Source organism: Chelonoidis abingdonii, chromosome 17 (assembly GCF_003597395.2).
Source record: "Chelonoidis abingdonii isolate Lonesome George chromosome 17, CheloAbing_2.0, whole genome shotgun sequence".
Taxonomy (NCBI): domain Eukaryota; kingdom Metazoa; phylum Chordata; order Testudines; family Testudinidae; genus Chelonoidis; species Chelonoidis abingdonii.
The window spans coordinates 40,367,197-40,394,635 of NC_133785.1; the positions used below are offsets into that span (position 1 = coordinate 40,367,197).

Here is a 27,439-nt window from a genome sequence, read left to right on the forward strand (position 1 = left end):
CCACCACGTGTCCTAGACGCGCTGACGTCAGGCAGTTCATCCAGCCCCGCCCCTCTGGGGTCACGATGGCCATTGGCCAGTCTCCTCAGCGTGACTCGTCTGTACTGTGACGCTCGCTCTCCCCCCCGTGCGTGGTGACGACATCACACTGTAGTTCCACCCCCCTCGGGGCGGTTGCCGGGGTGACGGTGTGGGCGCTCCGGGTGCTGGCGGGGCCGGGCGATGGCGGCGGAAGCGGCGCGGGCGGAGAGGTCCCCGCTGCCCGGGCCCCCGGGGGGGCGGCCCCGGCAAATCTGCTCCCGCCCCTACTTCGTGGTGCTCATGGTGTTCGCGCACCTCTACGTGCTCAACGTGCTGGGGCTGCTGCTCTTCGTGCACCTCAGCGCGGGGGACGGCCCGGGCCCCGGGCCCACGCTCCCCAGCGAGCCCGCCGCGCCGCGAGGGCTCAGGCAAGAGCTGGCGTGGGCGGGCTGGGCCTTGATCGGGGCACGCCGCGCCCCCCGCCTTAGGTGTGGGCTGGCAGGGCAGCGTGGCGCTGGGGGGTGCGGCCTGCTCAGCATTGCGCGCTTTGGAAGGACTTGGCGCAGGCTGGCCTGGCTCGGCACAGGCTGGCCTGGCTCGGCTCATTGAAGTTTGGCCTGAGGTGACTTAGCGAGAAACAGCCTATCGGGGTCAGAGCTCTGCCAGTTTGGTGCCGTTCTCGGCTCTGTTTCTTACCGACTTTCGGGTAAATTGGGCCTTGCTATAAATGTACGTCACGCCACTGATCTCAGTTGCACCTTGGCTGAATTTTTAACCCCTTTAAGCTGAGTTTAAACCAAGAACTAACCTGTCCAGATCCAGTGATGAGGTGCCCAGAATTGAATTCAGACATCCAGTTGCAGTAGCACATGAACTGTATAGCAAGGGACTCCTGACTGCCTGCTATGCCTGTATAGATGCAGTCCAAAATTGCAGGTTAGCTGCTGCTTTTTTACATAGTGATTGTTGGATGCACAGTGGCGGGCGGGCGGGGCGGGGGGGAAGTACTGAAAATTTGTACCTGGAATGTAGTATGTTAACTCCTGCTGTTTTTTCCCCCCAGGTTGACCATAAGCAAAAGGTGGAGCTGGTCCCTAACAAAGTCCATTTAATGAAAACTCTCAGCTTGAAACCGCTTCTCTTTGGTAAGACAAGGCACCGCACAAGACCTGCTAACACAGTGGCTGAAATCCCATTGGTATTTTAATCCCCATTGCAGTCTGGATATATTTGTGGCCATTATGGGCCCCAAGCCAATAAAGAGAGAGCATGGATGTTATGGTAATTCAGAATCTGGTTGATAAAATAAAAAACACATCTTTGTAAAAAGGAGAAACTTCTGCAGTAAATCATGAAAGTGGAGTTTGTGTCCTTGTAGATGCTGTTATTTGGTGTGAAATGATGTCTGAATTCTTTAAGTGGTAGCTTCAGAAGGAATAGTGTATATGGTGAGAACCACTGTCCGTGGTAGAAGATTTTATGCCTTTCATTGGATCTGTCTTTCCTGAAGAGTTAGTTTGAGTTATTTACACTCCAGTTATTGCTCCCGAGTTAACCTAGCTCCAGTGAGAGCAGCCATACTGTGAAATAACACTTGAGTTGCTGTGTTCACGCTGCCACTGCACTTGCTGTGTATGGCCCTTCTGTGGGCACAGCCCATACTTCTTTGCACTTCAGTAAGATGAGATGCTGTGTAAATGCTTTCACAGTGAATTGTGTGAGAACTTTCTCTGTCCTTTCTGGGCACGCTGGGGGAATTGTGGGATGGCATTAGAAGCAGCGTGGTCATTTAGCAAGCTGCTGAGTTGGACTAACTCAAGCTTAGCTTACATCTCCTCTCAGGCCAGCAAATGTGAATTAAAAGCATCAGTGTGCGCAAATTAACAACTTGTGTGTGTGTGTGGAGAGGACTCAAATTAGGCACAACACTCAAGTTGTAACTTGAGTTAACTTTGCGATGAAGACAAAACCTTTGAAGCATCAAGGGATTGGTAACTAGTACCTGACTAGTAGATTGAGCGTCTCTGCTCAGATAAGTTAGAGAAAATTGATATCAGTTACTTAGTTGATGTTCCATAGGAGGCAGAGCATGATTGTGCCCTTTATGTGCTTTGTCTTATACAGTATATACATGTGATGGCTTATGTGTCCCCTTTAACATTGTTCGCAGCCCAGTGCAGTAAAAACAGGCCTGTGTGAATTCCGAAGATTGGCAGAAATCCAGTTGCCAGTTTGCCTTTTTCAACCTGCTTTGATTGTAGCTCTTCTGATTACTCCAACAGGGCACGCAGCAGTGACTGATGCTGACATTATAACATTTGTAGCTCTTCTCTCCTGCCTTAAGGAAATAGATTTTTTCAGACTTTTGTTCAGATCTTTATTAAGATTTACTTATTAAGGCAGAAAGAATCGGGTCAAACTTTTGAGCTGCTTACCAGTTCTTTTGCTTTTATTTTTTAGTATAATTTGAAGAATAAGTGAACAGATCTGAATTCCATAAAATGTTGGAAACTGATTTAAGAAAAAAGGTGACTATCTCAATTTGCTTTCTTACCTCCTAATCGCTGGAGAATCAAGATACAAGCCATGGAATGTGCAGCTGGGAGCGTTGTTATGTACAATATGGCAGAAAGGATTGTGCATGTATAGGGCACTACTTTGGTTTTTGTTAATTTTTTTAGTGCGTTCATTGATATAGAGGTTGACTTTTCTTGGAACAGTCAAATGGTTTGGGTTTTTTAAGGGACTTCTGTTTTAATTTTTAATCAGGAAGGGAAGTTTTCATGTTCATTTCTCCTCCAACAGTTAAATTCCTTAAATCATGTTGTGCTACCCTAGTTAAATATGTTCACCCTTTGTGTTTAAGATGTTTTGATCCACTGTCCATAGAGATTATTAATTTTGGACAGTCTACTTAGGAGAGTTTGGAAAACTAGTTAATTTCCCTCAGGTTCTTCTCTCTCTTCCCCCACCCCCCCCCAAAAAAAAATCCAAACCCAAACAAACAAAGCCCTTCCCTTTCTATGTTTGGGGTTTTTTAAAATCCCATGGACCTAAGCTCCTGTCAAAAAGATGCTAGAGATTGAGATATTAGGGAGATATAAGGGATCCTGGAACGTTTGAAAGTAAATGATAAGGCAACTTAGCATTGCTGTTTAAGTATCTAGGAGAGGAAATGAATAACGAAGATAGTAGTAGAAATAGTGCCTTCCACTCTCCTTGGCATGGCATGCTACTCACACTTTTAGTTCCTAGCCATTCCACAGTACACAAGGATTCCTCTTAGCTAGATCTCACTTTAGTATATTGAAAAGATGTGAATAACTCTTACTGGCAGAATTGTGTACAAGTTTTGCATGTCCAGGTGGAGAGAAACTGTTTCCACCACGAAAGCTTATGCTCAAATACATTTGTTAGTCTGTCAGGTGCCACAAGGACTCCTGTTCTTTTTGCAGATACAGACTAACACGGCTGCTACTCTGAATTCTTTATGGCACTTTCATTGTTGTTGTGTGCTATGAATAAGAAGAAAAGGACCCTTGTAGTTCACACTACCTGATTCAAAGTGAAAGCTCAGAAAAAACCCAGGCAACCTTCTTATTTAAATCCTTTTAATGCAACAAGCATCTTTAAGAAATGCACACAGCTCTGTCATTGGTTTCTAAATACATAGTATTCATAACTTGTAAATTCCAAAATCGTTTTCCCTCTGGGAGTGTTTAAACTCTGAAGTTTGGAACTGGTGTCTTATAAAAGTCATACACACAAAAAGCCTTAATTTAATGACAGTGTGTGAGGGGTCAGTTTGATTTTACTAATTAAGTTTCCCTTGGGTCCTCAGTTCTAACTTATTTACCCTTATTGATGCCATTCACCGAACAGAGCTGATCCTGGCCTTCAGGAAAGCGGCTGTAGCTGACAAAAAACAGACTTATGGCATAGTAGACTCACAACTTTATTAATCCAGTTTAACACCTCTCTTCCGGATTCTGGGGTAGGCCTTGTTTTCTGATCCTGTTATCTGGAAATGCATCACTCCTGGAACAGTGCTTGATGTCCAGCACTTTAGGGCCTTATTCAGCTTGCTCTGCTTTGTCCTCTGATAAGGAGTTCCTATTTAGGAACTTCAGCTCACAGGCAGCTCTTATCACCCCACTGAGCCTCCCAGGAGCCAGGGTTGACTTTAAAAGACCACTAAGGCATTCTCTACCCACAAGTTGTTTCAATTTAACAAAATTGGTTTAAAAATTGATGTGAAGTTGGAACAGCCCCACTGTGTTGATGCTCATCATCAGATTGAAGTGTATCTATTTTCACTTACATCAATAAGAAATCAACATCTGTTATGTGCAGACAAAGCATAGAGGCTCTAGCCGTAAAGGACTTTCCAAGTTAATTAATTCAAAGGCGTTTATATTTATCAAAACGTTTTGCAAAGTTTGAGGACAAGTATAGAAGTGAGTGACTAGTCCATATTCTGAATGCCTTCGGGAAAGTGCAGTGCAACATTGATTTCAGGCAAAGGATGTCATATTAAAGACTTCTCAGCAGCCTTGTGTTTGGGTGTGTGGCAGAGGGCATTACTGGGAAATTGTTCTTTTTGTTTTTTTAATACTTAAACATTTACAAATGACAAAGAATCATCTGCCGTTGAAACCAAGCTTATTATTTCATGGAGTTAGGAAAGGTTCTTGCCCTGTATGTTTTCCTCCTTATGAGAAGCACTAGTAATCAAGTAATCCTGTTAGTTTCAAACAAGCACCAGACAGGACTTTTTCGGTCTTTATAGATGCTGTGATAACTTAGAGTGCAATCTGCTTTGAGGCAGTTGTCTTGTAAGAGATCACCTGGCAAGGAACTATATGGTTTGGGCTCGAATTTGTGAGCCGAGGGAGGGGGAATAAAAGCAGGGATTCTCGCTGTGTTTTTTAGGTGTTTGACTTGGTACTGTACAACATTTGGATTAAAGGACTAGAATGATGTACAAGTAATATGGCACCCATTAAAGGATTAAAAACTGGTTTAACTGGTAGTTCTCAACATGCAATTGTAAGTAGGGAATCATGGAGTGGATGTTTTTCTAGTGGGGCCTCAGAGGGATCAGTTCTTAGCTCTGTAGTATTTAACATATATATCAATATCCTGGAGGAAAACATAAAATCATCAATAAAATTTGCAGATGACACACAAATTGGGAGAGAGGTAAATAATGAAGAGGACAGGTCACTCATACTGAACAGTCTGGGTGGCTTGGTAAGCAGGGCACAAGCAAACAGTGTGTTTTAATATCACTAAATGTAAATGTGTACATCAAGAAACATAGAATGCAGGGCATGTTTACAGGATGGGAGAGTGAAAAAAGATTTGGGGGTTTTGGTTGGTAAGCAGCTGAACATGAGTTCCCAGCGCAACGCTGTGGTCAGAAGGACTAATGCGATTCTTGGATGCATAAAGAGGGGTGTCTTGAGTTGGAGTAGAGAGGTTATTTTACCTCTGAATGTGGCACTGACATGACTGCTGCTGGAATGCTGTCCAGTTCTGACATCCCCAATTCAAGAAGGATGCTGATAAACTGGAGAGGGTTTAGAGCAGAGCAGTGAAAATGATTAAAGGAAAATGATTAAAGGATTAGACAATCTGCCTTATAGGGAATGAATATTTAATAATGGGCTCTTCAGTCTAGCAGAGAGAGCTAATGGATAGAAGATGAAGCTAGACAAATTCTAACTAAAAATATGGTGTAAATTTTCAATAGTCAGGGTCATTAAACATTGGAACAGTTTACCAAAAAGTGTGGTGGATCTCTGGCAGTTTTGAATGAAAGGTTGGATGTTTTTTGAGGAGATTTGCTCTAGGAATTATTTTGGTGACATTCTGTGGCCTTTATCATACAGGAGGTCAGAATAGATGATCACAGTGGTTCCTTTTTTCTGGTCTTAGACTATGAATCTATAAAATCCTCTGTGCCTCAGTGGTCCAGAAGCTAAATTTGCACAAATGTCAGGATGTGACCAATTTCCCCAACTGAATTTAAACAGGGAAAGTCCTGGGGCCGCAAGCCTCACCTCGGGTACTGCCAGAGCTAAAGAGAAAATCTGGTTGCCAATTAATGAAACACTTTAAGAGCATTTAGAGACAATGGTATCTGAAATGCACCTCTGTCCAAACAAATGTTCCATGCATCTCCCCTCAGCACACTGGATGGTTGTTAAAATGATCAAGAAACAAAACAAGCCTCACACTGTAAGTAAACATGTCAATTATCACTGTACAAGGAAGACCCATTTACCCCCAAAGCTTGTTTTCTTTGCTTCCCTAGTTCAGTCCTGTATTTACTGTATTTGCTCTAGTTTAGGAGTCCTCTGGACATGACATTTACTTTCACCAGGAATTCTGGAAAACTAACTCACTCACTCTGTTTGCACATGGCTGTTGTGCTCTGCTTCAAGCCCTGTGGTCCACAGTGATGGCAATGCCTGTCTGGAAAGCAGGAGAACCACACCTGTCCTTGAAGATGGCTGCTGTAAGTGCTGCTTTTGATATAGGGGATCTGCAAAGGATTTTGCAAAAATGCTCCTGTTGCCATTTTTGACTCTCTTGGATAAAGAAAGGTGATGTGGAGGGATATAGTTAATGTTTTTTTTCCCCCCCTGCTTTGTTTAACCTTTGAAATATCAGAAGCATTGAGTCTGATCTTCCCAGGTTTTGACAGGGGACTTCTCAAATGGTCTCAGACTGTACTTCACTGAAGGAGGGGGTATTGAATCTTGAGGAGAGACATCCTTTCTCCAAAATGCCTGCTAGTCACTGGGATTAAGTGGGTACTAACAAAAAGACTCTTAAACAGTCTGACTAAAAATCCCTTCATCTCCCAGTTGTTCAGCTTTCTGTCCTGACTCTTGGGAAGTCCTCACATCACTAGTTCTTCAGTCACCAGGGTCTTCCTAGGTCAACTGGTGTTCTTTTTTTTTTTTTTAATTCCCTTATCAAATTAACCCTTTTGGGGCCATCTTTTTCTATCAGAAAGTAAAAAGGGCAGAAATCCAACAGTTTCCTTCACAGGTGTCCTTTAAAACTTTAGCCATTACATAGGCAGCCCCGGGGGGTAGTTGCAAGTGGTGAGTACGGCTACTGGCCACATGTCCCACCAAGCAAGGTGACCTGTGTGTGGAAATGTCTTTGTAATATCTCTGGACCTACAGCAAGCTTGTGTTTCAGGGACAAACCACAGGACTGAAATTACTACCAGTTTCAGTGTGAAGGGAACAGATGGGAATAGCTATTAGGTATCTCCTCCAGTCCATTCTAAGATGAGGACTTTAATTCACTTATTCCTGCTACTACACAAGCTTGCCAAATCTACTAGAAACTGGGTTTCCAGTGCAGGAGGAGATAAAGAAGAACACAGCATGTTTGTGTCTTTCCATTTCTTGGAGCAACAGGTGACTCCCTAAGCTCTTAATTAACGAACATGTTGTATAGCAATCCCCTAGTGGAATGCTCTGTGGTATGGCCCCTAGACCTTTGCTATCGACTACACTGAATCCCGCTAAAAAATAGCCACTGTACTGACCCACAGCCCCAAAGCTCTGGTTGTCACGGATCGTTTTCTAGATACAGGGAGGGGAGCAATTTCCTATCAGTAGAGCAGAGATTGCTGAAATCTCCTGCCAGACTATGCACGGCACCGGTGATGTTTCCATCGCCGCACAGCCAGCTGCAGGTTCCTGTTCTTCTTGTGCCATGCATAGGCCTTGTTTACAACCACCTTGTCATTCTGCACCTCTCCACTGATGACATAGACTCCTGTGTGTGTACTTCTCATGATGTTGTGAACACAGGTGGCATCTAGGTCCAGCCAGTGCTGCAGTTTTGGGTGGATTTCCACCCGGAGGAGGGGGCCGTGCTTCAAAACCTCCAGCTTGGAGTCCAGGTCAAAAGCAGAGATGGTGGAGGTCGTGTTCTTCCTGGAGATTCTGATTTTCACAGCTGGAAGAAGCAAATGGGAAACAGTTACCGATTGTTATTATCCACCTGATTTATGTTCATTCCCTCTGAGATTTCTTTACTGCTGGTGGTTATCTACTTCCCAACCACTTCTGTTGGCAACATACAGAAGTTTTCCGTTTTGAATGCAGTAAGCGTTATAGATGTTTCCCTGACTCAGTGATGTCCCAGCCAAATCAAAGAGGTTGTGCTCAACTTGTAATCCTCCAAATCTGTGATTACAGCCTTTCTAGTGCCAATAACTGTTCTCTTCACTTCCCCGTTCCTTGAGTAGGGAGAAGGATGAGTGCTCACGAGGGAGACTAATGCCACTGGATAGGCAGAGGTACAGGGCAGGAAGAAGCTGTTCAGGTGGCCTTGTGCATCTGCCCAGTGCACCTCAGTCCTGCTCTGCACTCCCTTCGTTGTTCCAGTCTTAGCCTTCTCCTCAGAGCAGGGGCTGCAAGCACTAATATCCTTGTCAAAGTTGTCCAGGATTCAGCCATGAAGATTGTGTGGAGAATGCTGTAGAACTTTGTGAAAATTGAAAGTTAAGCAAACTGATTCGCCCAGCCTCACTACCTGCTCCAGTCTCTGGTCTCAGAGCAGAAACAGGGAATTTCTGGGATACATGTCTTGGGGTTTGATACGTGTAGGCTGGAGATGACCAAGTGTATCTGTCTTGATAGGAATCTGATTTGAACTCTGGTCTCCAAAGTGAACCACATGATTGGCGCTCTCAGCATATGGGGGAATAGAACCAAAACCAATAAAAAAAAAAAAATGCATAATGCAGGATGTTGGCCTTGGTGCAAGTTGTGAATTGTGGGCAAGTTGCCAGAGCAGCCCTGAGCAGTTTGGACGCTTGACGCTCAGCACATAGGTGAGGAATGAAAACTGTGAAAGCTGGAACCGTACCTTTTCCAAGCCACTTTCTTATAGCAAATAGAAGAGGCTTCCAGGGGATGCTGCTGTTTGGTTGGCTATCAGAGGAGAAGCCAGCAGCAGAGGTTGGAAGAAAAGGTGTATGTACTCACTGAAATCATTGGCACAGACGTTTTCCAGTATCTCCTTGGCGGTGCTGGCTTCCTCGAGCTCACAGTCCCTACAGCTGGCTCGGGGCACTGCTGCAACAGAGACAAAGTTATAACATTCTTCTTGAACTTTTCCAAAAGCACCTTGATGTGCCATTGAGAGCCTGGGAGATTCAAGGGCTCTAACAGGCCCACTAACAGCAGTGGCACTGCCAGCTTCCACCATCAGTGTGCTGCCCCTCCGAACTGGAGTGGCTCACTGGAGGTTGAGATGGAGTGCAGCCTCTGACTCATTCACTCCTTGGGCTTTGTGTGAGACTGGGAAATAATAGGATCTTTGCCTGCACACGTCCCAGTGTTACTACCACTTGCCCAGAGCAGGTGTAGATTAATACAGTGGTGGGAACACTTGCTCACAGCACCACTACCACCAGTGGCAGCAATAGTGAGAAATTAAAGAAGGAAAAATCATCTCCCAACTTGCTGGGACACTGTTCATCGTTGTCTGCATTTACCTTTGTGTTTTCTCCCTTCATTAATGTTTTTCTCTGTGCTTTGCTTATGCTCAGCTTTGGGATTCCCTTCTGCTCATGGCATCACAGGGTGTCTTCACCACAAACAAGCAAAGGTTTTGTTCTTCACTCATCAGCTAACTTGGCTTAAAACAGCAATGAAGACACAGCAGCTCTGCTTCTGACTGGGGCTAGGGGGTTAGTGCTCATGTTCGACCCCAGGCTCCTCTGGAGGCTTTAACTCAAGCTGCTCACCCAAACTAAAAGCCATGTCTTCACAGCTGTTTTAGCCCAAGGTAGCTAACCTGAGTTAAGAACACTTTTTTTTGCATTGAAGACTTACCCTAGCTTCCAGCTGGAAGACTGTGGGGGTCAATCAGTGGGCAGCTGCTTTTGAAGGCAATGCAAATGCTGTTTGTTGCATGGGCTAGGAAGGATGGGTGTGTACTGTATTTGGCAGTCTGGCTGCTTTACCCCTTCTGAAATTAAAGCACATCACTTCTGTGCTCTGCTCAGAGTCTTCCAGAGTCTGTTTTCAGCCCAGGATGCCTAGCACCAGCAAATGCTTCAACTGCTAGAGCATCATTCAAAAGGGAGAGCAGGGTATAGTGCTGCTTAGAGGTGCAGTCAGAGTTTGTCTAGACTAGAGCTTCATGTCCTCTTGTAACTCACGTTCACAGACACCGCTATCAGTACTAATGTAGGCACTCCACAAACCCTTGTGTCTGGGAACAGATGTTTGCAGAGTGTCTCGTGTTGGTTAACTGGCAGTCACATAACAGTAGTTAACAGGGGCCAGCCTTAGTGGATAGGATTGGTTCTTCATGTGTGGTAGAACTATCAGTTATGCACTTGTTCTGGAAATGCTGGCAACACCCGCAGAATGCAGGAAAGGTGGGGTCAGGTAGGAGTTCCCCTTAAAATTTTACTTCAAAGCTGTTTGAATTTTGCTTTACACCCACTGACCAAGAGAGGAGTTGTGCCATTTTTAGCTGTTTTCTGATGTACAAATAAGGCCTGAATGGTTTTTCTTATGCATGTTTTTTTTAACTTTAATATTGAGCGGAACATCATTGGCTTTGCTGGAGAATCTTGTGGCTATCTGAGCCTGTGTAGTATTAACTCTCATGCGTTGCTTGGTGGGACAGGCATATTAAATCTAGAACAAAGTCCTTGTTTCTCCAAAATGTTAAATAATGATTTAAATTGAACAGGTTTTAACAGAAATAAAAACCTGGACTTCTAAATAGTCTGACTAAAAATTCTTTCCCCTCCTAGCTGCTCTGTTTTCTCTTATTTCCTCAGTTCTCCAGTTACCATAGAGTTCTCCTAGGTGCACAAAACCAGCATTTCCATTGTACAAAAGCCTAGCAGAATGTAAAGAGGTCATTTTAAAAAGAAAAGCCCAAACACGGTGCAGGCTCCTGTTTTTGCTTTGCATTTCACCTTTAAATGTTATATATGGCTAAGTGGGTTAGCAAAATGTCTTACGTCTCCTGCTCGAAGTGGTTTCATCAGTGATTGTTGAAATGCATAAGTTGTGATCCGCAGGGAATTTATTGCAGTTCAGGATTTCAGGCCATGGATAGCCATAGCAAGCCATGATTGGAGCACAGCTGTTTCTAACAGCTTCACACAAGCTGTGGCAGGGGTAGATGAACCTAGTGAGAGAAACAGGACTGCGCTGAGTCTCGAGCTTTTTGCTGCAAGCACAAGTGAAGAGTTAACTGTTCCAGAGCAAGCTCAAACCACCTTCCTTCCTAAATTAACAGCATTGTGTTGTACTTTGGAATGATATTCATATTCCCTACAGTAGCTTTAGTTTGCAGAATACAATAATTATGGTCCCAGGGGGTTTCTCTAGGAAGGAACATCCGAGTACTTTGTCTCAAAAATTGATACTGATTTTTCCAGAAACCATTAGTAAACTGTCTGTACTGGTGTTTTAAATTGGGATTAACTTCCACAGGCATTGCCTCTACAGGTTTGCATTTTAATGGTGCTGTAGAAATTTTGACATGCACTGTGAATATGCACATTTTGAAACCATGTTTGAGTATTTGAAGGGTGTTAGCACAAATGGAAGAGGATATAATAGGATGAAATTAAGGGCTAAGAGCCATTCCCTTCTCCTTGTGAAGGGTGTAGGGTATTGCCATGAGCTCCCGTCTTCCATAGGTGAAAGCGCTTGCTCTAGTGGTTCAGCTGCTGCTTGTACTTCTGTTCTGTTCTAACTAGGTCCCTGGAGCTCCTAAATTGCTGTGCAGTTTGTTGCCAAGGCACCACAAGAACTAGAATTTTTCCTTTGTAAGAACCCCTAGTGCTGGAGCGTGGGGGTGGGGGGGTGTTGTGTAAGGAGAGGTTACTGGTAGTGATGCAGGCGCAGGATTATTTTGTTCAGGACAAGAGGAGTGGGAGCCAAGGATATTTATAGGAAAGTTACTGGAAACCTGGAGTAGGAGAGAGGAGTTACTGTGTGTAGGTCAATAGAAATTCATTGTGTGCAACTGTGTGAGAAACTGGACTCCAGGTGAACCCATGTGCTGTGTCTGAGAGACATGTGGAGAGGGTGAAATGCCCTAGAACAGGAGAGCAAAGAATTTAGAAGCAGGAATACAAGGCTTGCTGGTGGTGGGAGACAAGAGAGAATTACTGTGCTGATATTTCAGGGATGGCCAGCTCACTGTGTGGAAGTGAAGAGAGGAGAAGATGGGCTTTTTGCATACTGTACAGAAGCTGGAGCATTGGGTGAAGACCAGCATGGTCTGCAGGTAGACACCTACCAGCAGGTTTTCTGAAGTAATTACAGTTAGAGAAGTGTGTGGGTTATAAGGCAGCTGCTCTTCAAACTAAATTCAAAACCAAGGACACATTTCACTTCTATGGCAGGATTTTTATTTCCCATCAGAAATGCCGCGAAGTAGAGGGGGAAAACCCCTAGTGAGTCATCTCATTCATCCCCTTGCCCAGGCCACACTGTTCCTTACAATACTTTGGTGCTTTGTCCAGTCTAGTTCTAAATGACTCCAATAATTGGGTTCTCCAGCTCATCTCGGGAGCCTGTTCTCCTATTAGGAAGCTTTATCTGACAGACCATGTTGAAATAACATATCTGAAATGCCTTACCTGTCCAAGCAGATAGGTGCAAAGAGTGAGCAGAGGAAGATCCTGGCATCTGGGTGGCACTCTCTGGCTAGCAAGGGCAGCCAACTAGAAGACTGCTGGATCACCTCTGCCATAGTCTCATGTTCCAGCAGGTTGGGGATGCGCATCTCTGAATATCCAATGTCGTAGCACAAGGCCATACTTCTTGGAATGAGCATACACCTGGAGGAGCTCCTCAAGAGGTACCCATGAACTCCTGGGGAGCCCCAGGTTAACAGATACATGAAGATAGCCAACAGCCACTGCATGCCTAGTTTGGGAAATCTGCAATTTGCTGCATCCATTCTTTCTTCGGACCAGTAGCTGTAAAATGTTCAGAGAGCAGGTAAGGCTCTGCCTTCTGCAGTGCACTGTGGACTGACTTGCTTCTCACTGGGAGATGGTTTTTATAGCATGAAGCCACCTCTCTGCTAATCCAGTCTCATTACATGCAACTCTCTTGGAGCTCTTGTTGGAAGACAATACCACAGTTTGTGTTTGCCTTGATTGTTTGGATTTTTGTAGGGGGCTTGGCTGAGATCAGCAGGTGTTTGGCGGGGGGTGAGGGGGAGGGAGGCTGTGAAAGGGCTTGGGGGGCCCCCCTGGCTTGGAGCTCTCTGTTCTACACCATTAGGCTGGCCCATCCTCTTCTCCCCAGATTAGTCATTATTTTATAAATGCCAGTGTTTTTCTCCCTTTTTGTTTTTGTGGAAAAGCAATCAAGTGTTTCCCCAAGTCAATTAGGAGCCATTTGTTTAGCTTGATCCATTGTTAAACAGGCAATGGGGTGGGATGGCCCCGTGTTCAGAAGTTAACCATTTCAGGGAACTTTCTGCCCAGTTTGGACAGAGCAATTCATTTGCAGCCATAGGGGAGGTTGTTTACACACAGGATTACCAGCATTTGATTGACAAACTCTTCATCTAGCAGCCTGTGCCATAGAAAGTTCATTCTAGTGAATATAAATTGTATTTTTGGTATGAAATCCAGCTGCTGTAATTTAGGAGAAGTTGTTCCTTCTCTAGCTTGTAATTCAATACCAAACCTTTGTGATGTTATTTCAGTCCTGTTTAGGGAACGTAAAGTATTGGGAGTATTGCTTGTCAGTTTGCTCAGTTAATTCTTAACTTGTGTTATGCCACTAACTAGAAAGTGGCAGGTGGATGTTGCAGCTCTGCAGTATTTCTATGAAGAGGATTATGTGTGTTGCCTGTGACAGGAATTGTTCCCTACCAGGGGTGTTGTGGATACGTGTTTTGGGGAGGCTTTCTGGGAAGCAAGCGGCAGTGTTGTTTTCTGCAGACTTAGCACCCAGCTGTACCGAATGAGAAGCTCCCTGCTCACTGGGGATTTTAGCAGATAACCTCAATTCTAAACAGAAGTAATTATCTTAATTTTTTTTCTTTTCAGTGTGTTTCTTGGTTGAACTGTGGTCTGTTCTTAGCCCAGAGACTTGCCAAAATTCTAGGGGAGGTAGTTCAGAAAGCAGGAGTGTGGTATTTGAGTTTTCAAAACTGGACCAGATGTGCTTTCTCCCTTCCTAAAATATCTTCAGAGCTAATGAGGTTTGAGTGTCGCTGGTGTGCCCTATGAGATCTCTCCAGTATCTCACTGAAAAGATTGTTAAACCCAAACTCCATTTGACTGGAATTTTCCTGGCCACATAATCACAGATGGAACTTTTCTCCTTTGAAAATTGTATATAATCTTGGTATTGGCTCTAAACTGCTAACTTTGTGTTGCTAATGATGGATGTGTGTGTGTGAGAGAGAGAGAGGCTTTGATGAGATATAGTGTCTTGATTCTGTGAAGTGTATAATACACCTACCCCTTATTTTTGTGACCCTGTCGATGGACTCTCTCTTCTTCACCTGTGCTATAAATCTGTGCTCAGAGATCAGTCATCTTAATTTGGAGTTGAGGGTGTGGGAGTTAGGTTGGAGGCTGCCTTCCCCTTTCACATCAGTGGATACTCTAAGCCAGGCTCCACTGAAGAGCGCCTGGTTCTCTGCCAAATTCCCCTCCAAATGAGGGCAAAGAAAGAGTAACAGCACTGCAAACATGCCAGCACAAAGGCTCTGGGGTCTCTTCCTCTAGAGTAATTTCCTGCAACTAGGTATTTAGTAGAGTCCCTAGCAGCTCAATGGTTAGTGCTCTGTGCTGCCCCTTTGGGATCGAGTTCCATGGGGATGAGTAGGGTGCATTGAAGGAAAGAATATTAAACTTTCTCCTCCCCCAAATCTGTTGGAAAGCTTCTAATTTTCTCCTCCTTTCTTTGTTGTCTGCGTTTGGTTAGGGATTTCACTGCAACAGTTTCCTTGGTCTTTCATTCACACTCTCTCTCTCTCTCTTTCTCTTTTTTTTTCTGCAGAAATTCCAGATTTCCTGACGGAAGAAGAGTGTAAGCTGATTATCCACCTAGCTCAGTTGAAAGGGCTGCAGAAAAGCCAGATCCTGCCTACTGAAGACTATGAGGAGGCCATGGAAATGATAGAAATCAGCCAAATGGACATCTTCAACCTGCTGGACCACAACCAGGATGGGCAGCTGCAGCTCAAAGAGGTTTGATATGGGGACTCAAGAAGAGAGGCTGTTGTGAAGTTGCTCATCCTTATATGGTTAACTGTACCAAGGCATGGCTGAGCCGAGCCCAGCCCAGCACATTTCCTTACTTAATTGGAGGAGGTCAGGTCTCTACAGGACTTCAGCATGGAAGGGAGACTTCGTTTCTCTGATATGTTCAGTAGCAGTGATCCTGCTGTGGAGTTGCTAGGAAATGTCTCGTGATCAGCTGGGCAAAGGCTCCTATGCAGAAATAAGAGCGAATGTGCAGTTGTGTTGTTTCGTCTCTTCAGGGCTGTAGTTGGCACTGGGAGGGCTTTGTCTGGTGAAACCTGCAGAGCTAGCCATGCCTTCCCATGGTGAGCAGGGCACTGCAGAGTCACTGGTTAGAATTACAGAGTCCACTAGGGTAAGCAAGTGCAGAGAAGGCCTCAGAATGAATGCGGCCGTAGTGTTACAGCACAGGATTGGGAGTCACGACTTGGATCCCAGTCATGCCCTGGCTCACTGTGTGACCCTGAGCAACTCATTTTCTGTGGATGTCACATTTCCCCAGATTTCGAATGGGGCTAATGACACTTACTCTCCTTTGTGAAGTGCCTTCAGGTATGCAACTGAAAAGCGCTATGTAGTTGCTGAGTATTGCTCTTGATCATAGTGTGACTGCAGGACAGGCCTTCTTCCTCCAAAGCCTGGAGTCTGCCTGTAGCTCTCTGAGGCGTTTCCTTCCTGGATCCTCTTCAGAGAGCAAGCATTTCTTTCTGAACCGTTCCCTTCGAAAGTCTTTAAATGGCACAAGTGAAATCATTAACTCTGTAGCTGTTCAGTTCACTCCCCCTCCAAGGGAAAGAAAGACACTTGCTGCCTTTGCTTGGCTATTGGGTGGTTTACTCTCAGCTGTGCTTTTATGATGGCATAAATTGAAATGTTAGAGCAGGTGCTGGTCACACTGCTATAGCTAAGGTTGCAAAATAGCTTCCATTTGTATCCCTTTCTCCTGCTAGCTGATGTCCTTCAGAGAAGCTGTCTCAGGATTCAGAGCTACTAGCCCATAGGGTTTAATTAGCATTACAGAGGAACAAATCATTGCCCAGGATGTGACAATCTTATTCGTAATTTCAGGTGCTGACCCATACCCGCCTAGGGAATGGCAGGTGGATGACCCCTCAGAGTATCCGGGAGATGTACACTGCAGTCAAGGCAGATCCTGATGGCAATGGTGAGAGGGGCTTTGAAGTACAGCCTCTGAGAATCCCTTTTATCTGTAGCGCACTGGAGACCAGATGCAGTGCTGTAATGTGAGCCTGCTTTATATATTCCAGGGGTCGGCAGCCTTTCAGCAGTGCTGTGCTGAGTCTTCATTTAATCACTCTGATTTAAGGTTTTGCGTGTCAGTAACAGATTTTAATGTTTTTAGAAGGTCTCTTTCTATGAGTCTATAATATATAACTAAACTATTGTTGTATGTAAAGTGAATAAGGTTTTTAAAATGTTTAAGAAGCTTCATTTAAAATTAAATTAAAATGTAGAGCCCCCCTGACTGGTGGCCAGTGTGAGTGCCACTGAGAATCAGCTCGCGTGCCGCCTTTGGCACATGTGCCATAAGTTGCTTACCGCGATATATACCAAAAAGCAAAATCCAGGCACAAAGCCCCCTTTCTCCCTTGGCTAGTCCCCACCAACCCTCAGAGCCCCCCTGTGAAGTAGGTAGGTTTTGTTCTCTCACACACACACACTCTACTTTAGAATAGAGAAGTGATTTGCCTGGGCCCACACAAAAGGCTGCCTGTAGGGCTGGGAAGAGAACCCACACCTCCGGACTCCCTTCCCCCTGCTCTTACAACCCCTTAGCATTTGCCTTATGGTGTTAACTGCTTAACACCCTTTTTTGACTGTAGGTCTATTATAATAATCTACGCTGATTATTTTGAGGGTGGCATTTGAGATCGCTGCGTATCTGAGGAATGGTCAATGCTGAAAAGCTAGATCAATCCCTCTGTGTCATTCAGGAGTGTGAAACCTCCTCTGAGCAACACAGTTAAGCTGACCTAGCCCCAGTGTAGACAGCGCTAGATCAACAGAAGAATTCTTGCCTCTACCTAGCTCCTGCTTCTCAGGGATGTGGGTTAAGGACAGTGACAGGAGAACCCGTCCTGTCGCTGTAGTGAGTGTCTACACTGAAGTGCTGCAGCGTTTTAAGTGTAGATGTAGCCTAATGGCTGTGAACATGTGTGGGGGGAGCCAGGATTGCACTGTTTCAGGCACATGATTCAACCCTAGTTGAGTGGTGGTGTACAAGTGTGTATATTTGTGTAACGCACAAGGGGCCCTGTAAGCTCGGCCTTAATTTGTGTCACTGCATAATGGAGAATCCTTTGGGTGCAGCTCTGCTTTGTTCCTCTTTAGTTAGTTCTTGGGGACCTGCAGCCCCTTTAATCACCAGAGCTGTAAGATGCTGCTGCCATACCCCCACCTTTTTGGGGCGAGTCATGTCTCCTTCCTGCTGCTCCCAGATTTGGAGCGCTGCCCTGCTAGCTCCCCTTCCTGATGAAAGGCTGTCGGGGTCAGTGGACATGAAGGCAGTTTCCTCAGTCAACTCTTGGTGCTTCTCCCCGTCTCTCTTGCCATCAGAGTTTTAATATGTTCCAAGAACCCAGTTCCGCCCGTCCTTCCTCTGGCCTTCCAAGAGCTCCCGCTGTCCCAGGCATGCAGTTTAACCTCTCCTGCTCTAATTAGAGCGCAGTCAATTGAGTGACTCTCCATTTCCTAATCAAATTAAGTAAACATGCAGTCTGTGCCCACTCACTTCCAGTGGCCTGGCTCTCTGGGCAGCCCTGAAGAACTGCTTTGGAGCAGGGGAGCAGCATTTGGTGAATGGGAAATTTGGCTAAATATCCAGTCAGCACGCTTGCCTCAGTGCTCTCTTGGCTCATGATGTCCTTGGCTGGATAAAGGGCGGATGAGCTAACTGTCTGTGATGTTTCCACCATGCTGAACTTTAATAAATGAGAAGCTTCAGTTCTACCCCCGGGGCCGTGCTCTGTGCCACTGGCAGGGCCTCACTTCCGGAGTCCTGCTCCCCTCCATTGTTACCAGACCAACGGGCAGGCCAGGTCACAACCTGGATGTGGCACTGTGTCCTTAGAGGCAGGCGGAAGCGGGGGACAGGGGATGTGTGCAGACAGCTGGAAATGGTGACAGCTAATAGTTCAGCTGAGAGTGCCAGCGTCCTAACTTTCCCTCTGACAAGGCCCCTTCTTCCCTCTTGGGAAAGGGGACAGTGGAGGTCGAAGCCTAGCTGTGGCCATGAACCATAATTTCTCGTCAGCACAGTTAGTTTTCTGAAGTTCAGGGGCAACCGATTTGGAGGCAAACATTTCTAATCCACAGTTAGAGGTGCAGAGCTGTCTGGGTACATGCTGGTTGCTGTGCTGGCCTGTGAGGTTGCCACACTGCCAGTGTGTGACACACAGGGCTAGACACCAAACCTGATTCTTCTTAAAATCGAAAATGTCAGGGTCTTCCATAAACTGGGAAAGGCAAAAAGATAATCCTGTCCTCTGCTACTGATGCATCACCATTACAGGGGAGAGTCCAGGCATGCATGTCAGGAAGGAAATGTCCGTGTTTTAATGGAAGCCACCTTTTACATCTCATTTCTTGATTATCGTCACTCTCACAGTAACCAGAACATACTCTGTGCATTTGCCTTTCACATTTCTCTTTGAATTACATAAATGCAGAAAAGCTTCACAATCCACTTATAAACTGTTTTGCATTCACTGTTTAAAACTGGCAGATAAAATTCTTGTTTGAAATGTGGGCAGAGTCCTTCTGCAGAGTTTTCAAATCAGAGTCCATTTATTCATCCAAGTAACAAGTCCATTTAAAGGGGCAGTGCAGCATTTTAGCTAAGGCATTTCAAAGGGCAAATCTGGAGAGGCTGTTTATTTCTTTGTAGTAGATTACATTGTGTTCTTTAAGAGCTCTTCACATGAAAATGCGGGTAGCCAAAATATAGCCCCAAAATTGGACATCTCATGGCTGTTGTGTTCCTAGAGTTCCCAGCATGGCCTCTGCCCAGATAGACAGAATATTGCATGCTGGGACCTGTTGTCTTCACAGGTGCATCTCCATATTAGAGATGAGAGCAAGTGCAATCTTCTCTAACACCTATCAGATGCGGCTCTCTGGCTACCAATGAGTTGCCAGTGCAGCCCTCAGACACAGTTGCAGGCCTTGGAATGGCATGTTTTAGAAGGGTAAAACCCTACGGTGCCTAACTCTCCCTGAAGGCTGGACACTACCAGGGAAACGTGCACCTGGACCAGAAAGCTGAAGAGACAGCCTGCTTTCCTTCTCTTTCATAGGTGTGTTGAGTTTGGAGGAGTTTAAACAGCTAAACATTCGTGACTTCCACAAGTACATGGGGAGCCAGAAAGTGAAGATGAGCGATCTGGTGCGGAACAGCCAACACACATGGCTGTACCAGGGTGAGGGGGCACATCAGGTCATGAGGTCCATACGGCAAAGGTAAAGGCACTGGCAGGGTAAGGATGCTGTGTAGGCACTGCCATTGTGTCAGGGGAAAGGTGGGATGCACACACGTAGGGGGCAATATACACATAGTGCAAAGCACCTGTGCCTCAGGTCCCAGGACAACATGAAGTGGTGGTGATCTGTTCAGTCATCATGGAGTGAGAGCCGTTGGTAGACTAGGATCAGTGAATGCTGACACCGAAGAGGGAGATTCGCATTAAGGCTTGAAATTTATCTCAAACACATTGTTCCGTGGACAGAAATTAAGTTTTCAGCAACTCTCTTTGCTTCTGGGAGAAGCCTGATAGAATCACAAAGGCTCAGTGTTACATGGGATAACTAATGGAAAGATTCACCGGGTGAAATTGTTACCCTTTGCCAGTAATTACTGTGCATTTACTTGAACTACTCGTATATCTCACCTGGATCTTCTCACTGACAGCTAACAAGTGTAGCTTTATTCCAATTTAGCTAAGCCAGTTTAATCTTCTGAGCGTACATCCAGTGATAGGCCTCGCTGTGACGGTGTGGCCCCATTTGTCCTTCCATTGAGACTGGATTCAGCCCTGCACAGACCTCAGACCCAGCCCTCCTGCCAGTCTCTGATCTGGGACGCTCATTCACTACAGATGCAGCTGAAAGTCACTTCCATCTCCCGGCAGATCATGTTCTCTCAAGCCCATGGAGGCCAATAGTTGAGCCATGCACAGCTCGTCTTGGCCTAGCCAGTGGGTGGCTAAAGTGGTTCAAGGCCTAAAAGTGGCTCTTGTCCACCCTCCTCTTCAGTGTGTCCCAGAAAGAGAACTGATCCTAGTGCTTTATATGCCACCTTGACTAGAGGGGGGCAGCAGCTGCTGTGTGGGTTGTGCCTGTTTGCATCAGGAGCCCATGGGCTCCTGATGCAATGCCAGCGTGACCCTTATTTGGACAGTGTTGGGATGTCCCTGTTGAAGCAGAAGCTTTCTGTTCCAAAGGCTGCCATTAAAATCATTGGTAGGATTTGGAGATTCTCAGAAGCCAGAGCCCACATAATCCTGGTATGGATTTCATGATCCAGGCCTAGCACTGCAGTCCCCTTTCTCCAGTCCCAATGGGATAACTAGTCTGTGTTCTTACAGTGTATCTGAGAGGTTCCTGCTCGCTTTGGGGATGATCGGAGATGTAGGAAGTTCTTGAAGGGGACAGAAATCCTAGAGCTCCAAGGTCTGGTCTCAGTGTTTGCTTCCCATGCACCTCAGTCCTGTTGGGAATAGTGCAGAACAGGAAGCAGAGGACAGATGAGAAATGTGATAAGGCTATTGATAGCTAAGTCTTTCTGCCCTTCCATGCAGTCCTATCATGGTCCCTCTGCTTTGCTATGGATCTCTGAGCTCTATAGGGCCGTTTGCAGAACCTTGGGGAAGGGGAGGACATGGCACCTGGAGGTCTCCAGGGATGTGTACAGAAAGAAATCTTTCCCAGCAAGTGGCAGCCCTACCGAGCGAGAGCAGCTTAGCCAGAAAGTTTCTGATTAACACTGACTAGGCTTTTCTGCTCCATTGTTCTGGCTGTCCAGTTCTGTGATGGGTCCCCTCATTCTGTATGCACTAGGTGTGGTGTTGTGCACAGTCTTTCCAAAGAAACTCAGGTATAAAAGTATACCCGGTACCTGCTGGTCCGCTGGACTTCAAGGTCCTCAGAGCAGGGAGGTGTCGGTCACTGATCCGTTTCACCCACTGCATCGTGCTGATGCGGACTGTGCAGTGAGTAACTCACTGAGTGTTTAGCAGAAACATGTTTTGCAGTTGTCTTGTAAGCAGCTTTGAGTATCTGGTGACCTTTCTTCTTGGCACGAGGCCTTTTGCTACTGCAACGAGGTGACCTACCAATTGACTTAAATGACAAATATCACCTTCCGCCCCGACTGATTGCCACACTGTGTGTTGTTCTAATGCAGTTTGATCCATTCAGGCAGAGCTCCCTCTAGGGTGCTTTTGAACATACATTGACATTTCCCCTTTACGTCAGGCTCCTGGCTTCTGCTCAGGATTGAGGGGGCTTGGGTTCACACGCACTATTCTCTCTAACTAGGGGAAAGGGGAACGTTTTAAACCGTTGAAAACATTCTGTGCATGTCAGCCGAGAATGATATGCTATGGGGAAACCAGGTGCTGGGGTTGACCGAGGCTGTGAGGCAGGCTGGATCCTACAGGAGTGATTCAAAAGGGAGGAACCAGTTTCCCCGCACTTGGATCCCTCCTGAAGACTCTTCTACCCTGACACTGCGTGAAGTTCCCAACTCATAAGACCAAGGAGAGAGGCTGTGGGATAGTTTATACACTTGACAACCTTCAACGTGTCTTATCAAGGCCTTGACTAGTTATCACTGGGCCCACTTGCTGCAGCTCTTCTCCACTGTCGTACTCTTAGCTCTTTGAGGCAGGAAGCGTCTCCCTGTCTGTTGAGCACGGTGCACGTTCCTGGTGGCCATAGTGGGATTCATAGAAGCTCAGAGTTGGAAGGGACCTCAGAAAGTATCTAGTCCCACCCCCTGCTCAAAGCAGGACCAATCCCCAACTAAATCATCCCAGCCAGGGCTTTTTCAAGCCAGGCCTTAAAAACCTCTACAGATGAAGGTTGGCTTGTTCTGCTTCTGCCCAACCTGCTTTCCGGCTTTCCCAGGGTGATGCGCTTGACCCGTCTGCCTCCTGAGATTGTGGAGCACAGCGAGCCCCTGCAGGTTGTGCGGTATGACCAGGGAGGGCACTACCACGCCCACGTGGACAGCGGGCCGGTGTTCCGAGAGACGGCCTGCAGCCACACCAAACTGATCACCAACGAGAGTGTTCCCTTTGAGACCTCCTGTCGGTGAGTCGTGCACTCAGCTGTTAGCTTCACACCAAGCCAGCTTGGTGCCAGGGCTCAGTCTAGAAGCAGATTAAAAGGAGACCTATCTAAAGTGATCTCAGTGTGAGACGTAGGGCTAAAGACAGCTCACTTCACTGCACATACATTGTGGGTTTGCTTGCTACCTTGCTCAACCCCTTTGGTCCCTCTAACCAATACAAGGAGAGGCACTGACTGGCTCCAGGAAGCTGTTGGCCCGTCCCCATTGGAGGCTAGAACAGTGCTCCATAGTGGGGATAGTCCTGCATTTTAGCCACACCCTTAAGAGCAGATGAGATGGTCCCTGTTAGCTTTATCCTTGGAGAACACTCTATTCAGGCTCTGGGCCAGGCGATACATGCTTGAGCCCCTATGCATGTGCCAGCAAATCTAGCCCATTGGTTGTGGGGACGGAGTTGAGGGAAGCCTGTGAGTATCTTCACTATGCCAGTTGCACCCTGTAAGTGGCTGTGCTCTCTGTCTTACAGCTACGTGACAGTGCTGTTCTACCTGAACAACGTGACGGGGGGAGGAGAGACCATCTTCCCTATAGCTGATAACAGAACCTATGAAGAGATGGTAAAGGAGCCTCTCCCCACCTGCCCCCGTCTGTGTTCTTGCTGGCCCCTGAGTTTGTGGGATGTGGTTGGGGAAAGGCGAATTTGGGGCTTGGGTTTACACATGCTAGCCCCTCTAAGGAGGGGACTAGAGAATGTTCTAAACCAAGTGATAATGAATGTGACAAAGCCCAGAGGGAAGAGACTAGTACAGGGCTGTGACTAACAGGGGGACACTGGAGAGCCTCCTGGGGAGAGTGAGCCAGTGCCCAGCACAGGTTCTGCTTTGCTGATTGCCTCTTGGCAGATTTCCTTGCAGGAGGATGAAAGCTCTTCTCATTGCACGCACTTTGCTGTCACTCCAGCTGGGGCACTATTGAGATGGCCAGAAGGATAGCAGAGCACCTGGGGCAGGGTGCGGAGGGCAGACAGCTCCCTGACTTCTGTACACCCTAAATTGGCTGCTGCAGATGTGAGGGGAGCCTCCTGTTCTGCCTAATGCAAATGTAGAGCTGTTTTAATGGAAGGGGCTGATAAAGAGGGATACGATGAAGGGGGGCAGAGGCTCCTCATCTCAGTCCTGTGTACAGGGTAATGTTTATTCTCATGTCTTTTTCTCAGTCTCTGATTCAGAATGATGTTGATCTACGAGACACACGGAAAAATTGTGATAAGGGCAACCTGCGAGTGAAGCCGCAGCAGGGCACTGCTGTCTTCTGGTACAACTACCTGTCAGATGGGGAAGGTACTGTCCCACCTCAGCACTAGGCCTGTGGGGAGGGGGAGAGAGAGGCTTTGGGAGGACAGCAGCCTGTTTCTTTGGGCCTTGCTGTTTGTATGTTGTGGGTTGGGGCATTTCTTCCCATGAATTCTGCAAGGACGGCCAAGGAGCAGCAGCCAGGAACTGATGAGCACTGCTGAATTCTCCTTGGTAGTAGCTGGGCTAAATCTTCCTTTGTTCACAGCCAGAAGATCAATGGTTCCTAACTTCTTTGGAAAACTCACCGGCTGCCTGGTCTCCAACATTGTGCCCCAGATTCTCCACAGGGGGAGCAGGGCCCAACACTGCTGGTGGCCCCAGCAACCAATGCCAAGGTGGTGCATCCAGGAACAGCAGGGAGGGGCTGCTACTTTCTCTCCCTTCCCCCTCAATCACAGCCCAGGAGGCTGTGGCCGCAAGAAAACCCCCTGGTGGCCACATTTGAGACATGCTGCATTAGATTTTGAGATGGTGCAGAGAGGAAAGGGGATTACAGCTGCCTTGTGAGCAGCTTGTGGTTTCACCTGCAGGAAATCCCAGCATCACTGCCATGGGAAGGGCATCACTGAAGGGCAGTGAGGCATCACTGCCATGGGGAGACTGAAGGACAGATCTAGGCTCCAGGCACTGCACAAGACTAGAGCGCCTCAGTGTGCTGTCATTGAGATCCCAGTGGCTCTGTTCAATAGCAGACAAACAGAACATAAAGAATAGCCACTGATGTGGGTCTGATGCAGAGTAGGGCAGAGAGAATCGGTGGTGCTGTTGGAAAGTGCTGGGGATCAGCTATAGCTTCTGTAAAGTCAGTTGTTTCTTTTACACGATAGGATTAATTATTTTAAAAGACAGATTTTACCTTCCAGCAACCCTGGGATTTTGCCTTTCAGAGCCTTCTATTGGCAGCGTCTGTCATTTCTGTCCTGCTTTGAAAACTGTTCTTCACATCCACCAGCATTCAGTCCATAGATGGTGATTAGTTAGCTAGCTATGGCAAAGCTAATCCCTGGGGTTCTCCCTTAAACAAGTCACTGTCCTAAAATTGTAGTAGCTGCCGTGGTCTGACATCTCCTTTTGGGCTGGATTGTTGTACTTGTCAACAGGAGAATTATATATGCAGGCCAGAAGTTAGTCCTCGGCCACATGCCTGTCTGCACTCCACTGCCTAAGGGAGACACTGTGGGGTTGTGAGGTACAGTAGAGTGCAGTGACAGTTGTGGTTTGTTTTCCTTCTGCAGGCTGGGTTGGTGACCTGGATGAATATTCCCTGCATGGAGGCTGCCTCGTCACTCGAGGAACCAAATGGATTGCCAACAACTGGATCAATGTTGATCCCAATAAGAGGCGCCAGCTCCAGTTCCAGCAGGAGATGGCTCGCTATGCCAAAGAGGGGGATGAGGCCCAGAACGAATGGACTGTAGATAAATCCTACAGCAACGTGCATGTGGAATTGTAGTGTCCCAGTGCAGCTGGGCTTGGAGATGCCTCTTCAGTAACACTGTGGGACCCTTTTAGCACTTGCCAGTCTAGTTTATATTGATTTAAGTCCTTTGGTATTCTACCCTTCCACCCTCCCCACACACATCCCTGCAGTAGTCCAGGCTCTGCTGTAGCCTGCATCTCTGTTGGTCAGATTGGGGAAAGCACTACAGTAACGAGCCCATTGGGAAGCAGGCCTCATGCTAATGAGTCAGAGATTGAGGAAGATTTTGACAAGATGTATTTTTATTTAAGGTTTGTTTTTTTGTGTGGGAGGTCCAAGTATCAGTGAGTCCTGCCCAGCTGAGGCTTCTTGCCTCTCCAGGCAGGGCCTTCTTCAGGGGAAAGGGTTTTGCAGTTTCAACTCCTTCATCCTGGGTCTTTTTTTTTCCCATTGAAATGGATTCAGTTTCTCTTTAGCTGCCTCCCAGGGTTTCCTTGGCACCTGCCAGTTTCTGTCCTTAGAGTGTCTTGCTGCTATTCCCTCCTCCCTCCAGAGCACCAGCGCATCGGCTTGGCTCTCTTGACCAGTAAGTGGCAGCATTGTCAGCCAAGCCAGAGCCCTCTGGTATGGAGGCTGTATATTCCAGGAGGGAACATGGGAAGTGGGATCACTGAGCTTCTGCATTTAAGTCACTTCCCTAAATTCCAGCCCCATGATGCAAGACTGATCAGGGCAGAGGGGTGTCAGTCCTCCTGTATTAGTAGGAAGGGAAGTGTTTCAGGTGCGGCTGTGTGCCTGTGGAGATCTTGGAGTATAATGGTAATGGTGAATCCTTCTCAGGGGTTGATGTGGTTCTGAAATGCTTTTATGTTGTGTTGACTACCAAGGAGAAGGGAAGCTTTTATGTGCAATAGCAGCAGAGCTGATTAAGTGTGTGTGTAGGGGGAGAGTTTCACTTTAACCTCGTGATTTGTGTGGCTGCCTTGTTAGGTGTGTGTTTCCTGAAGGTTCCTTCTGCCAAGTGATTCTTTTCTCCCCAGTCACAGAGCTACGTATATATACACCAATGTCTCTGTAGCAAATTGGAAGCGCATTGGGGGAGTGACTCCCAGTGCCTCTCTCCGGACAACTGAACAGAAGAGGTCTCTGTGTATCGTCATCTGATCATGTGCTGAGGAGTTGGTCACTCACGGCTCACCTCAGCTTGAAGCATTTTCTTCCCTAACTGCTTTAGATTTCAGTTAGTGGTCTCTCTTTGTGGGAAGGAAAGAATTTGAAATGTAATGAGGAGTGGAACAGATCCCTGCCTTGCCACAGCATAGGGCATGGGCTGAATGCATGACTGCAAGCTCTGGAGATGGGATTTCTTCCCGGTTAGTACATCCAGAAAGTCAAGCAAAGGTCCATGCAGCCCTTAGGGCTGGGTGAGCTTGTTGGATGTGCAGCCATATGCTGAGGAAGTGGCTGGAGTTGTGGCTGAGGTGGGAGCTGGGTTGGCTGAGTTGGCTTTATTTATTCATTTATTTATTTGTTTATTTTAAAGCTGCTGAACTGAGGAGAGGGCTCAGTGTGCTACTTTAGTGCCTGATGTTTAGTCCTAAGGCCAGGTGGATGCACTGATGATCACAGCTCTATCCCAGTGTAATAGTTTTAGGTTACATGCCACGCTAGTGAGAGAGAGCTTACTGCATCAGGGAAGTCTGACCACAGTCCTGCTGCAAGTTACCCTGCCAAGCAGGGGGATTAGCCATGACAGAAGGCGGGTGCGGTGAAGTGTTGCTATGAAATCTAATTCCCTTTTATTGCTCTCTCTGAGTTTTGGGAGCAGTTTGAAATGTTCAACAAAACATTTGCCCCAAAGAATGGGGATTGTCCTGTAGCCCCAGCACTAGGGAACTGGGTATGTTGCTAGTAGTTATTCCTGTGTTACTATACTGCTACTCAAGCAGAAATAGGAGATGCACTAAGCTAGTAATGCATGTTGCCACCATGCAACCCTCCCAGACAAGGAGACCAAGAGGACCCGATCAACATTGTGT

At 46.6% G+C, this 27,439-nt stretch overlaps 2 protein-coding genes across 3 annotated transcripts; one reads left to right on the plus strand and one right to left on the minus strand.

The window, feature by feature from the left end:
• Positions 1–27,418, plus strand: P4HTM (prolyl 4-hydroxylase, transmembrane). 2 transcript variants are annotated; one of them, XM_075073220.1, is made up of 10 exons: positions 1–421; positions 558–583; positions 1,085–1,166; positions 15,069–15,259; positions 16,382–16,478; positions 19,630–19,792; positions 22,460–22,645; positions 23,152–23,242; positions 23,842–23,965; positions 25,216–27,418. In XM_075073220.1, the coding sequence occupies exons 1-10, from the start codon at positions 223–225 to the stop codon at positions 25,431–25,433; spliced, it is 1,377 nt and encodes a 458-aa protein (XP_074929321.1). In that variant the 5' UTR covers positions 1–222; the 3' UTR covers positions 25,434–27,418. The 2 variants fall into 2 exon arrangements, with proteins under 2 accessions (XP_074929321.1, XP_032637678.1); XM_032781787.2 differs by lacking the exons at positions 1–421; positions 558–583 and adding an exon at positions 781–957.
• Positions 5,979–13,100, minus strand: LOC116825635 (secreted frizzled-related protein 5-like). Its single transcript, XM_032781789.2, has 4 exons — positions 12,680–13,100; positions 11,045–11,214; positions 9,045–9,134; positions 5,979–8,010 (listed from the first exon to the last, which is right to left on the minus strand). Exons 1-4 carry the CDS (start codon positions 13,000–13,002, stop codon positions 7,697–7,699), a joined length of 897 nt encoding a protein of 298 aa, XP_032637680.1. The 5' UTR covers positions 13,003–13,100; the 3' UTR covers positions 5,979–7,696.
• Positions 27,419–27,439: the final 21 nt, after the last annotated feature.